The 15,012-nt window shown below is 43.2% G+C and overlaps 1 protein-coding gene across 1 annotated transcript in view; it reads right to left on the bottom strand.

The window, feature by feature from the left end:
- The window catches only part of lekr1 (Leucine-, glutamate- and lysine-rich protein 1), a 171,804-nt gene that overhangs the window by 100,963 nt on the left and 55,829 nt on the right, over positions 1-15,012 (bottom strand). The window contains exon 4 of the mRNA XM_065024974.1: positions 12,291-12,368. Within this exon, the coding sequence (XP_064881046.1) occupies positions 12,291-12,368 (78 nt within the window). The remainder of the gene's footprint in view (positions 1-12,290; positions 12,369-15,012) is intronic.

Genomic DNA, 15,012 nt, shown 5'->3' with positions numbered 1-15,012 from the left:
AGCACTTTAGGCGACATGAAAAACTAACTGTACATTCACACACACTCAGTCACACACACACACACACAGTCATTTACAAACACACTCAGTCATTTACACACACGCTCAGTCATTTACACACACGCTCAGTCATTTACACACATGCTCAGTCATTTATACACACGCTCAGTCATTTACACACACGCTCAGTCATTTACACACACGCTCAGTCATTTACACACACGCTCAGCCATTTACACACATGCTCAGTCATTTACACACACGCTCAGTCATTTACACACACGCTCAGTAATGCGGAGCGATGACGTGGAAAACTAGAACGCAGAATAGAACATTCTGTTATTCCAAGAAGGGTTTTGACAGAACTCTGGGTTAGAGCACACTGAACTCATTCAGAAACATACTGACAAGCACACACTCACACTCACTGATACACACACACACTCACTCACTGATACACACACACACTCACTCACTGATACACACACACACTCACTCACTGATACACACACAGACACACACACACACACACACACACTGATACACACTCACACCCACACTCACTGATACACACACAGACCCACACTCACTGATACACACACACACACACGCATTCTCACTGACACACACACACACACACACTCACTGATACACACACAGACACACACTCCCTGATACACACACAGTCACACGCACACTCACTGATACACACACACACAGTCACACGCACACTCACTGATACACACAGTGCTCAAATGGAGGGGGTTCACGGTGGTTCGCCGTACCCCTTGTTAGAAAAACAGGCTAAAAGCATAACCCTTGTTAGTTTAAGATTGTGGCTTTTTTTTTACATAGGGAAAATCTCTTTAATCCTTAGCAGAGGTGAGAAAACGACATCTGGGTCTGATGGAGAGGAGGAAGTAGGAAGGAAGTGGGGAGGAAGTAGGGGGGAAGTAGGGGGGAAGTATGGAAGACGTAGAGAGGAAGTATAGAGGACATAGGGAGAAGAGAGGAAGTAGGGAGGACGTAGGGAGGAAGTATAGAGGACATAGGGGAAAAGAGAGGAAGTAGGGAGGACGTAGGGAGGAAGTAGGGAGGAAGTATAGAGGACATAGGGGAGAAGAGTGGAAGTAGGGAGGAAGTAGGGAGGATGTAGAGAGGAAGTATAGAGGACATAGGGGAGAAGAGAGGAAGTATGGAGGAAGTAGGGAGGATGTAGAGAGGAAGTATATAGGACATAGGGGAGAAGAGAGGAAGTAGAGAGGACGTAGGGAGGACATAGAGAGGAAGTATAGAGGAAGTATAGAGGACATAGGGGAGAAGAGAGGAAGTAGGGAGGACGTAGGGAGGACGTAGAGAGGAAGTATAGAGGAAGTATAGAGGACATAGGGGAGAAGAGAGGAAGTAGGGAGGATGTAGGGAGGACATAGAGAGGAAGTATAGAGGACATAGGGGAGAAGAGAGGAAGTAGGGAGGACGTAGGGAGGACGTAGAGAGGAAGTATAGAGGACATAGGGGAGAAGAGAGGAAGTAGGGAGGACGTAGGGAGGAAGTAGAGAGGAAGTATAGAGGACATAGGGGAGAAGAAAGGAAGTAGGGAGGATGTAGGGAGGACATAGAGAGGAAGTATAGAGGACATAGGGGAGAAGAGAGGAAGTAGGGAGGACGTAGGGAGGACGTAGAGAGGACATAGAGAGGAAGTATAGAGGACATAGGGGAGAAGAGAGGAAGTAGGGAGGACGTAGGGAGGAAGTATAGAGGACATAGGGGAGAAGAGAGGAAGTAGGGAGGACGTAGGGAGGACATAGAGAGGAAGTAGGGAGGACGTAGGGAGGACATAGAGAGGAAGTATAGAGGACATAGGGAGGAAGTAGAGGAGAAGTATAGAGGACATAGGGGAGAAGAAAGGAAGTGGGGAGGAAGTAGGACTGAAGTAGGAAGCAATCAGAGCAGAAGTAGCCTATCAACATGCGTGCACCTCGCTCATTGTCTAGTTTCAGCAGAATATTGTCTGTTGGTCAGTAAGAGCTCGCAGCTCAAACAACTGGTTGTCCTGTGGAGAAGCTCACAGACGAACCAAAGTGGTAGTTAAATTGAGCTCGTTTCTCAAAAGAATGAATCTGAGATGTATATTTCCCTCCACTTTCTGAGGAAGACGCCTGTTGCTGTGATCCATGTGTGTCGGGTAGCCGGGTAGCATGAGGAAAGTGTCATTTCTAAGACGTTCCTCAAAAACCTTCCCAGTTACACTTTTTACCGATTATTAACCCACGTTTGCTGAAACCATCTCATGTACTCAAAACTCTAAACACAAAACAGAGACATCTTGCAAAATGGAACACAGCAATCAAAATCATGTACTCCCTGCTCAAAATGGAACACAGCAATCAAAATCATGTACTCCCTGCTCAAAATGGAACACAGCAATCAAAATCATGTACTCCCTGCTCAAAATGGAACACAGCAATCAAAATCATGTACTCCCTGCTCAAAATGGAACACAGCAATCAAAATCATGTACTCCCTGCTCAAAATGGAACACAGCAATCAAAATCATGTACTCCCTGCTCAAAATGGAACACAGCAATCAAAATCATGTACTCCTGCTCAAAATGGAACACAGCAATCAAAATCATGTACTCCCTGCTCAAAATGGAACACAGCAATCAAAATCATGTACTCCCTGCTCAAAATGGAACACAGCAATCAAAATCATGTACTCCCTGCTCAAAATGGAACACAGCAATCAAAATCATGTACTCCCTGCTCAAAATGGAACACAGCAATCAAAATCATGTACTCCCTGCTCAAAATGAAACTCGGGATACAAATGACACACATATTAAATGAATCTAACTCAGTGACAACAGAGATCACACTAATGTGGCATGTTCCAAAAACACCCCTATCAGAACCTATTACAGTGTAAAGACTCAGACGTTGTTGTTACACTGTATACTGTTTGTGTCAAACTCAAACAAAGAAAGCAACACAAATGCAAAAATGTCAGTTTTATATTTCAACATAATTCAATACCTATTAAACAGCGTACTGTAAACACACTTACAGTAAAAATGGATCCATACAGTAAATATATTTACGTATGCAAAGGAAGAAAAATAGTGCTATTTGTACTACTGTACTGTACGTTAGATCAATTGTGCGGAATAGATAAGTCAAGAAACAAATACTTCATTGCGAAAACAAAAATCAGTCACATCTGTTGTTTTGGTGCGGCCACAGATTTTGATCAACATCACAGGCGAATATTCTCCTTGGCCAGACAGCAGGGGAAAATATCTTCTGGCATGACGCATCCACCCCTGACAGGACTGGAACGTCACCACAGGGCTCCTCCATGGCCTGGAGAAGGGCCATATGTTCATGGGGTTTGAGATCATACTGCTGAAAACAACTCCTCACTGGGGTTGAGAAATGGGGGATATTGTAGGAGATATAGAATTGTAAACCTTGGATGGTCATTAAAGCAGTTGCGGATCTGAGCAGCCCAATGGAAACTACTGTTGTACCAAATTAGAGCTTAACATTAGCTGCTCAGGGTCATCTGGCCCTTTCTGCTCTGGCTGAAAAACATTGTCATGTAAGGTGTTCAGGACATTAAAGAGATGTTGTATGGTCCAAGGGTGGCAAGGCAGTGGAGTGGAGGACCACATCGTGGCTCATAGCTGTGCATATAGTGACATTTCCCCCGTGCTGGCCCGGTACCTCAATGATGGCGCGTTGACCAATGATGTTCCTTCCTCTCCTCCTCATCTTCGCCTAAATTGAATCCAGTCTCATCTATCAATATGAGTTCCTGGGGGATGGGCATCCAACTCCACGATTCTCTGAAATGTGTGTAAATACTGTAATGGGTGTATAGTAAAGTTCACAGGCAAAAATCAATGAGTCTCTGATGTTTCAGCAGTGTAATAAAACGACATGGTTTACTTGCACATATTCCCTACTGTTTATCCTTCACTCTTTGGGAATTCCTTTCAAATGGGACTCTGTAGATTTGCTTCATCCGGAGATGGTGTTTGTTAAGGATGCCGGCTGTGGTTGATAAACTCACTCTGACGTTATGGAAGATGGCCGTGTTTTCAATCATCTGTTGTTGGATTTCCCACCATCTTAATGGCATTATGTTCAACCACCGTTTGCACAATGTCAGATTCCTGTTCTCCTGTAAACAAACACGTTCTACCACAACGTGGTGGTCGTCTTTCAGATCTACAAAAAACAAAATAGCACACAGTACAGGAAACACTACAGTAATACAGTATACCCAGATAAACATGTTACGAAGTAGTATAGCTCCCAATGTCATACATACAGCAACACAGTAATGAAACATTGAATTCTACCTCCACCTCCACTTCTACCTCCACCTCCACTACCTCCACCTACACCTCTTCTACCTCAACCTCTTCTACCTCCACCTCAACCTCTTCTACCTCCACCTCCACCTCAACCTCTTCTACCTCCATGTCCACTTCTACCTCTGCCTCTACTGTACCTCCACCTCTTTTACCTCCACCTCCACTTCTACCTCCACCTCTTCTACCTCCACCTCTGCCTCTACTGTACCTCTACCTCCACCTCCACCTCTTCTACGTCCATGTCCACTTCTACCTCTGCCTCTACTGTACCTCCAACTGTACCTCCACCTCTTTTACCTCCACTTCTGCCTCTACTGTACCTCCAACTCTACCTCCACCTCTTTTACCTCTACTGTACCTCCAACTCTACCTCCACCTCTTTTACCTCCACTTCTACCTCTACCTCTACTGTACCTCCACCTCCACCTCTTCCACCTCCACCTCTTCTAACTCCACCTCCACTACCTCCACCTCTACCTCTACCTCTTCCACCTCCACTACCTCTACCTCCACCTCTTCCACCTCCACCTCTTCTACCTCCACCTCCACTACCTCTACCTCCACCTCTTCTACCTCCACCTCCACTACCTCTACCTCCACTACCTCTACCTCCACCTCCATTACCTCCACCTGCACTACCTCCACCTCTTCTAAAATGGCGCCGGAAGAAATGGCAGCGGTTTTACGGCCACCCAACCAATTGTCCTATTATGTGTTTTTTTCACGTTATTTGTAACTTATTTTGTACATAATGTTTCCGCAAACGTATCTTACGACAAAAAAGAGCAGGTACCGAGGCCACAGAGCCGGATGTCTCGTGAGGACATATTACCGTCAATATTACTCGCCAACGTGCAATCATTGGACAATAAATTAGACAAGGTACGATCACGAATATCCTTCCAACGGGACATCAAAAACTGTAATATCCTATGTTTCACGGAATCGTGGCTGAATGACAACATGGATATTCAGCTAGCGGGATACACGCTGCACTGGCAGGACAGAACAGCACACTCTGGTAAGACGGGAGGGGGAGGTCTCTGCATATTTGTAAACAACAGCTGGTGCACGAAATCTAAGGAAGTCTCTTGACTTTGCTCGCCTGAAGTAGAGTATATTGTGATAAATTGCAGGCCACACTACTTACCTAGAGAGCTTTCAGCTATACTTTTCATGGCTGTTTATTTACCACCACAGACAGATGCTGGCACTAAGACCGCACTCAGTCAGCTGTATAAGGAAATAAGCAAACAGGAAACTACTCACCCAGAGGCAGCGCTCCTAGTGGCCGGAGACTATAATGCAGGGAAACTTAAATCAGTTCTACCAAATTTCTATCAAAATGTTAAATGTGCAACCTGAGGCATGCATGAGAGCATCAGCTGTTCCAGATGACTGTGTGATCACGCTCTCCGTAGCCGACGTGAATAAGACCTTTAAACAGGTCAACATACACAAAGCTACGGGGCCAGACGGATTACCAGGACATGTGCTCTGGGCATGTGCTGACCAACTGGCAGGTGTCTTCACTGACATTTTCAACATGTCCCCGATTGAGTCTGTAATACCAGCATATTTCAAGCAGACCACCATAGTCCCTGTGCCCAAGAACACAAAGGCAACCTGCCTAAATGACTACAAACCCGTAGCACTCACGTTTGTAGCCATGAAGTGCTTTGAAAGGCTGGTCATGGCTCACATCAACACCATTATCCCAGAAACCCTAGACCCACTCCAATTTGCATACCACCCAAACAGATCCACAGATGATGCAATCTCTATTGCACTCCACACTGCCCTTTCCCACCTGGACAAAAGGAACACTTATGTGAGAATGCTATTCATTGACTACAGCTCAGCGTTCAACACCATAGTACCCTCAAAGCTCATCACTAAGCTAAGGATCCTGGGACTAAACACCTCCCTCTGCAACTGGATCCTGGACTTCCTGACGGGCCGCCACCAGGTGGTGAGGGTAGGTAGCAACACATCTGCCACGCTGATCGTCAATACTGGAGCCCCCCAGGGGTGTGTACTCAGTCCACTCCTGTAATCCCTGTTCACCCACGACTGCATGGCCAGGCACGACTCCAACACCATCATTAAGTTTGCAGACGACACAACAGTGGTAGGCCTGATCACCGACAACGACGAGACAGCCTATAGGGAGGAGGTCAGAGACCTGGCCGGGTGGTGCCAGAATAACAACCTATCCAAGACTAAGGAGATGATTGTGGACTACAGGAAAAGGAGGACCGAACACACCCCCATTCTCATCGATGGGGCTGTAGTGGAGCAGGTTGAGAGCTTCTCTCTACTACCGCATGGCAACCCCTCTTTTACGCTACTGCTACTCTCTGTTCATCATATATGCATAGTCACTTTAACCATATCTACATGTACATACAACCTCAATCAGCCTGACTAACCGGTGTCTGTATGTAGCCTCGCTACTTTTATAGCCTCGCTACTATATATAGCCTCACTACTGTTATTTTTCACTGTCTTTTTACTGTTGTTTTTATTTCTTTACTTACCTATTGTTCACCTAATACCTTTTTTGCACTATTGGTTAGAGCCTGTAAGTAAGCATTTCACCGTAAGGTCTACCCTGTTGTATTCGGCGCGTGTGACAAATAAACTTTGATTTGATTTGATTCTACCTCCACCTTTCTACCTCCACCTTCACCTCATCTACCTCCACCTCTTCTACCTCCACCTTCACATCATCTACCTCCACCTCCACCTTCACCTCATCTACCTCCACCTCTACCTCCACCTCTTCTACATACATCTCTACCTCTTCTACCTCCACCTCTACCTCTAACTCCACCTCTTCCACATACACCTCTTCTACCTCCACCTCCACCTCTTCTAACTCCACCTCTTCTACCTCCACCTGCACCTCTACCTCTTCTACCTTCACCTCTACCTCCACCTCTTCTACCTCTACCTCCACCTCTTCTACCTCCACCTCTACCTCCACCTCTACCTCCACCTCTACCGCTACCTACACCTCCAACTCTACCTCCACCTCTTCTACCTCCACCTCCACCTCTTCTACCTCCACCTCCACCTCTACCTCTTGTTCCTCTACCTCTACCTCCACCTCTACTTCCACCTTTTCTACCTCCACCTCTTCTACCTCCATCTCCACCTCTACCTCCACCTCTTCTACCTCCACCTCCACCTCTACTGTACCTCCCCCTCCACCTCTACCTCCACCTCTACTGTACCTCCCCCTCCACCTATATCTCTACCTCTCTCTTCCAAGTTTGCTTCCATTGTTCTCCAAACACAGGAGTACTCACCTGTGGCCTTTTTATCCATACCAAAGGTCTGATTGCAAAGTGAACATTTACGCATAACTAGTGTTTGCACATGTGAAGAGCGAAAGTGGTCAATTGGTAATTGAGCGTAGCTTGTTGAACAGTGTTGTTTTTAATGTGCACAAAATAGATTTTAGTTGGGAAGGTTGTGCCAAAGGTAGAGAATTGTGTGTTGTGTTTTGCCAAATGTTTGTTATAGAATTGCAATCTGAGTGTAAAGCAGAACATGTGTCAGTAGTATTTCAGATTTGTTGTCTGGTTCTACTAAATGAGTTACAGGATTGGGTCATTGTGCCTATGGGCCAGTTTTAGTGTGTAAACAATTGGGGAAAAGTGTAATTGTTGACTCCAAAGTAGGCCAGCCTGGCATCATGATGATTTGTAGCCTGTCAATCAGGTGATCATATGTTTTTGCAACTCTGCCATCACATGTATAGAAATGCTGCTAGCCAAACAAGAGGTCTCTTTCTAGTGGTCACAGGGTTTAAAGCACCCATGCAGTTTATTTCATATTTTGAAATCATCACTATATGTCTAAAAAATAAACTATGTGTGTTTATTTCATGAAAATAACTCACATTTGTATTTTGATTATTTATTTTCATGAGTCTCCTTTTACAATTAAAATGCTCAGTCTGATCGTGTGTTGATACAGATGTAAATACATTTACATACACAGCCCTGATTGGCGGATAGGATTGTCTAGACACTAGGGCCTACCCCTCCAAAGTAGGACGATTCATAAGCAAAACAAAGATGAAAGGTCATTGTCCAAAAACTACATCCCACCTGATCAGGATGAAATTCCAGGCATTGTTTTATTTTCATAATTTTCAAAAATATTGAGTGTTATTTCAAGCTCATAGTGTGGAATATATTAAATAAATGAAAACTGTCAAATCTATTTTTTTTTACTGCACTTCTCCTTTAAGTATAGTTGTGGACTTCCCATTTTGATAGTGAACCTGAAAAAACTAGGAAAACTATGAACCTGGGAAAAACAAAACCTGGAAAACTAAATTTGACAAAAAGTAAAACAGATTTTTTTTTTAAATGCATGAAATAGCCTACCCAAAAGATGTGATGAATTATGTTATACTACGTCAAATGTCAGGAAATATGGCCCCCAAGTTAAACTTTTGGTGGTATATTTAATGTATCTCAATGAACAATAATTCAAATAGGCTCAAATGCAGGCTCCAGTCAGCATTTTGGCCTCCAACGTTGGTGAACTAACATTTCCCACACATCTGTTGAACTTATTTGGTTTTCACAATAGCTAATGTAAGTCAGTGGAACAAATCTCATTCCTTTACAATGCGCTACAATATAGGTTAATTAGTGTGCTGGTGTCAGCAAGAACACTACTGTTATTATACATACTTCTATGATGCCTTTTCCAGTGCTACTAGTGTTGTTGGACAGTGTTGTATGTCATAAAACCATTAGAAAAGGCTATGGGGGGGGGGGGGGGGGGGTAAATCAGCTTTAATAGTGCAGATAGATTGTAGCTTCCATGTTACTGTAATTTTGTTATTTCAATATGTTTTCATTAATTGAATTCCCTTAATCTATTTTATGAGAATTTGTAAGATTCTTGTTTGCATAAAATAGACGGAGACCAGTCTTATCAATAATAGATAATAGTATTTATTCTCGGGGCTCACTGCCACGTTACCACGAGCAACAGTTTATATACAATAACATGACGTCATTTCATTGCTTCTAGAATGAATCCCCTCCTCCCGACCTAGAATTAAGTGAGTTTAAAAGTTCATTCCAACTCACTAACACACTCACAGGTCACACAACATAACTGAATTAACTATTGATCCCTCACCATTATCGATAACCACTTAGCTGACAGTTCTAATTAGCAGAAAACCTAGGAATGCACTCACTGTCTTATCTAAAACACCCCAGAGCTAAGTTTCGTCGGTTCAACCATAGGTTAACGACCCTATCTGCTTACTTAACCCACAACCCACTCCTCTCCAGACTAGTTTGGAATGGTGTTCATTATATTTAATTACTCCTTGTCCGTGTCACACAATCCCTTCTTATGAACTCATAATGTTAATCAGATATAATAACAGAGTATAAGTTTACTTAGTTACAGTTCCATTTAAAATGAGAATATTGTTTAGTCATTTATTCATAATATTCCTAACATTCCATCAATGTAATTGTCTACATAATTTCCAATCCCACATACTTTATTTGTAAATATACAGTACCAGTCAACAGTTTGGACACACCTACTCATTCCAGGGGTTTTGTTTATAAAAAAAAAAACTATTTTCTACATTGTAGAATAATAGTGAAGACATCACAACTATGAAATAAACTGTTAAACAAATAAAAATGTGTTCTATTTTTGATTCTTCAAAGTAGTCACTCTTTGCCTTGTTGACAGCTTTGCACACACTTGACATTCTCTCAACCAGCTTCGTGAGGTAGTCACCTGAAATACATTTCAATTAACAGGTGTACCTTGTTAAAAGTTAATTTGTGGAATTTCATTCCTTCTTAATGCGTTTTAGCCAATCAGTTGTGTCGTGACAAGGTAGGGTTGGTATACAGAAGATATCCCTATTTGGTAAAAGACTAAGTCCATATTATGGCAAGAACAGCTCAAATAAGCAAAGAAAAATTACAGTCTATCATTACTTTAAGACATGAAGGTCAGTCAATTCGGAAAATGTCAAGAACTTTGAAAGTTTCTTCAAGTGCAGTTGCAAAAACCATCAAGCACTATGATGAAACTGGCTCTCATGAGGCCCGCCACATGAAAGGAAGACCCAGAGTTACCTCTGCTGCAGAGGATAAGTTCATTAGGGTTACCAACCTCAGAAATTGCAGCCCAAATAAATGCTTCACAGAGTTCAAGTAACGGACACATCTCAACATCAACTGTTCAGAGGAGACTGTGTGAATCAGGTCTTCAGGGTCGAATTACAGCAAGGAAACCACTACTAAAGGACACCAATAAGAAGAAGAGACTTTCTTGGGCCAAGAAACATGAGCAATGGACATTAGACCGGTGGAAATCTGTTCTTTGTTCTGATGAGTCCAAATTTGACATTTTTGGTTCCAACCGCCGTGTCTTTGTGAGACGCAGAGTAAGTGAACATGCATGTGTGGTTCCCACCGTGAAGCATGGAGGAGGAGGTGTGATGGTGTGGGGGTGCTTTGCTGGTGACACTGTCAGTGATTTCTTTAGAATTCAAGGCACACTTAACCAGCATGGCTACCACAGCATTCTGCAGCGATATGCCATCCCATCTGGTTTGCGCTTTATTTTTCAACAGGACAATGACCCAACACACTTCCTGGATGTGTAAGGCCTATTTGACCAACAAGAAGAGTGATGGAGTGCTGCATCAGATGAACTAGCCTCCACAATCACCCGACCTCAACCCAATTTAGATGGTTTGGGATGAGTTGGACCGCAGAGCAGCCAACAAGTGCTCAGCATATGTGGGAACTCCTTCAAGACGGTTGGAAAAGCATTCCAGGTGAAGCTGGTTGAGAGAAAGCCAAGAGTGTGCAAAGCTATCATCAAGGCAAAGAGTGGCTACTTTGAAGAATATAAAATATAAAATATATTTTGAAATGTAATTTAATACTTTTTTGGTTACTACATGATTTCATATGTGTTATTTCATAGTTTTGATGTCTTCACTATTATTCTACAATGTACAAAATAGTAAAAATAAAGAAAAAACCTTGAATGAGCAGGTCTGTCCACATTTTTAACTGGTACTGTAAATCTAATCTGAAGTGACAGATTTTGAGAGTGGGGTGGCTGTTTTTCTTCTGACTGATCTCTACAGACCAGAAGTAAATGTATGTGGCTTTAGGTGATAAAACATGAAGATCAGAGGAGAAGAGTTCAGAGTTCCCTCCTCCATTTCTGATGTCTGAGAGTGTTTTACTTGCGTGACTTTATGTGTGTGTGTCAGTGTGTGTCAGCGTGTGTGCTTGTCACGAGAGGCTGTTTTATAATGTCACATTACACAAATCTTAGCCTGACAGGCAGAAATGGAGGACCAGATATGAGCCAAATCTGTCATCAGTTACGAGGCTGAGAATTTGAGCTTGTGTGACTGAATTATCCAATACATACTAGTTAATGCACCGTGTTTTACTAGGCCAGCCTTGGTTATTAATAGTGTTGCACTCTAACATCTGACTTTAAGACATCAACAAAAGTCTATGGCAGAAATTACAACACTCCTCTCCTCATATCTTTCCCTCACCTGTCATATTTACTTTTCTCTACTTCCTTTTCTCTACAGTTTTATTGTCCTTTATTGTCCTGTTTTTCTCTCCCTCTTTTTTTTTCCTTCCTGCATCCCGGCACCCAGATTTTTCCCATCTGCCCCAGCCTTCCTGTCGTGCCATTGGTCGGGTAGCCAAGAACCAATCAGATTAAAGCAGGCTGTTCTTTTGTTTCTGTTTTCCCTCTATCGTTTTTATCTTTCTTTCCTCCACCCTCCCTCTCTTCCGCCTGCCCACAGGCCTCCTGGCAGCTGTATTGGTCCCTTGTTTTCTCATTCTATCCTTTCCTTACCTGAGCTGTTGGCAGAGCTCTCTCTCTTTACACAGCAGCCCCTCTGTCATGCCTCGCTCCAAACCCACACTCTTCAGCCTAGAGAGAGAGAGAGAGGGAGACAGGGAGACAGAGATAGAGGGAGAGGGAGAGGGGAGAGCAAGAGAGAGAGAGAGAGAGAGAGAGAGAGAGAGGGAGAGGGAGAGGGAGAGGGAGAGAGAGAGAGAGAGAGGGAGACAGGGAGACAGGGAGAGAGAGAGGGAGAGGGAGAGGGAGAGGGAGAGAGAGAGAGAGAGAGAGAGAGAGAAAAGAATCTTTTCTTGAATAAAATGTCAAAAATAATATAAATAATGCAGTACAATGCACACATAACCACTACAAGAGGAGAATAAACAGTAAACTATTCAAAGGGAGGAAGTGGAAGATTTATGAGAGGAATGGAGGACAGAAAGAAAGGCAAGATACCCTAATTATGACTTCTGTGATGTTTATATGGTGTCTTTATGTTTCTATGGAAACTGTGCTGCCTCATGTCACTATGTTCATTATCCAGAAATAAAACAAAACAACTACATATAAACATGAGAAGAGCTACTAGAAATGGTAAAACAGCCTAGAGAGTTAGTTTTAGTGTTAGAATGTTAGAATGTTAAAGTGTTAGAATGTTAGAATGTTAGTTTTAGAATGTTAGAGTGTTAGAATGTTAGTGTTAGAATGTTAGAGAGTTAGTTTTAGAGTGTTAGAATGTTAGTGTTAGAATGTTAGAATGTTAGTGTTATACTGTTAGAGAGTTAGTTTTAGAGTGTTAGAGTGTTAGAATGTTAGAGAGTTAGTTTTAGAATGTTAGAGTGTTAGTGTTAGTGTTAGAATGTTAGAGTGTTAGGAGCTCTATTAAGAAGAGTAGATGATAGGGTTGAGTGATAAAACCCTGCCTCACAGTTTCCAGACATAACCAATCAACCAGGACAGAACAACACATCAGCACTCAGATCATGTTGCCCGCCCAGCCAGACACCACATCCAAGCAGACACGCAGCATCTCACTCCCAGACCCAGCCAGACACCACAACAAACAAGTGCTGACAGTGATTTCTTAATGAGAGAGAGAGAGAGAGAGAGAGAGAGAGAGAGAGAGAGAGAGAGAGAGAAAGAGAGAGAGAGACTGAGACTGAGAGAGAGACAGAGAGAGAGAGAGAGAGAGAGAGAGAGAGAGAGAGAGAGAGAGAGAGAGAGACAGAGAGAGAGAGTGAGGAGAGAGAGAGAGAGAGAGAGAGGAGAGAGAGAGAGAGAGAGAGAGAGAGAGGAGAGAGAGAGAGAGAGAGAGACTGAGGAGAGAGAGATGGTAGAGCAAATTACTCCTAAAATAAAGCAAGCTTTTTCAGTTAATGTAGTGTACATGACCAAAATAAACCTGTACATAAATTCTTCCCCTCTATTTTCAGAGGGACACAGAGACTCTGGATAAAATCCCCAGCAATTAGTTTAGCCTAACCTGGGCTATCAGATCACAACCCAACCAAACGTAAGGTAGCAGGAATTTATACTCAACACACACACACACACACACAAATGCGCTCCACACCAGCTTTAACCGGGTAAATCCGTATGCATGTGGATCTAATCCTGTCTGTGTGTATACTGTATCTGTCTGAATGAGTGTGTGTTAGACTGTGTGAGTTCAGAACTAAGTATGGGTGTGATGATGATGAGTGTGTGTGTGTGTGTGTGTGTGTGTGTGTGTGTGTGTGTGTGTGTGTGTGTGTGTGTGTGTGTGTGTGTGTGTGTGTGATGTCTCTGTGTGTGTTGTAACTTTAATGGGTTACAGAGTTCATGTTTACAGTTAATTCATTGAGCTGAATCTAAAGATATGTTCTTTACAGTTATTTACATATGTAATTGTATTAGAATTAATGTGATGGAGATTGAGAGAACTACATACATATTTCTGTTGTAAACTACATACATATTTCTGTTGTATTGGATTACGCTATTGACTGCAAGTTCCAGAATGCCTTGCGACCGGAAGTGGAAAGAGCGAGAACGCGCCAGTTATGTACAAGTGATTATCCTGCCTTTCTCTAGAAACATTCTTTTATTGTTTTTGAAGAATCTAAAGTTGTTAACTGTAACGTGAACAAGTATTATTACTAAAAGAAGCTTTCATATCGAACCCGACGTCCCGAGTCATTACTTTGAAGATAGTTATTCTATAGTGTGTGTGTGTATATGATGATGTCTCCGTGTATGTGTGTGTGTGTGTGTGTATGATGATGTCTCTGTGTAGAGAGGATGCGTGAGAGTTTGAGCCTGTCTGCATTCTTGTTTGTGAGTCTCTGAGCCAGTCCTAGTGAGTGAGTGAGCGTGTGTGTGTGTGTGTGTGTGTGCGTGCGGCGTGCGTGCGTGCGTGTGTGTGACTGCGTGTGCTTGCGAGGGACGTTAGTGCAGACTCCCACTGTTCACCCATCTGTCCCCATCGGTCCTAAATCCAGATCAGAAAGAGCGTTGCCTGGGAAGGGGGGGGTGTATGCGATCTTCTGTGTGTATGTGTGTGAGAGAGCAACAGCAGTGGAAGAACAAGGTAGAGCAGTGCCCGTGAGTGCATGCAGGATTAGAGAACTACCTACCAGCAGCCCGAATCAACCACCTCAGGACATGGGGACAGAGCCCACAGACTGAACAACATGACCCAGACACCCTCGGATGCCCCCAAACACAAACTTCTGCAAGCAAACAAACGGGATGT

This window comes from Oncorhynchus nerka, linkage group LG11 (genome assembly GCF_034236695.1).
Source record: "Oncorhynchus nerka isolate Pitt River linkage group LG11, Oner_Uvic_2.0, whole genome shotgun sequence".
NCBI classification, from domain to species: Eukaryota; Metazoa; Chordata; class Actinopteri; order Salmoniformes; family Salmonidae; genus Oncorhynchus; species Oncorhynchus nerka.
Note: the sequence above shows the minus strand (reverse complement) of the source record. Positions and strands in the feature narration are given on the sequence as shown.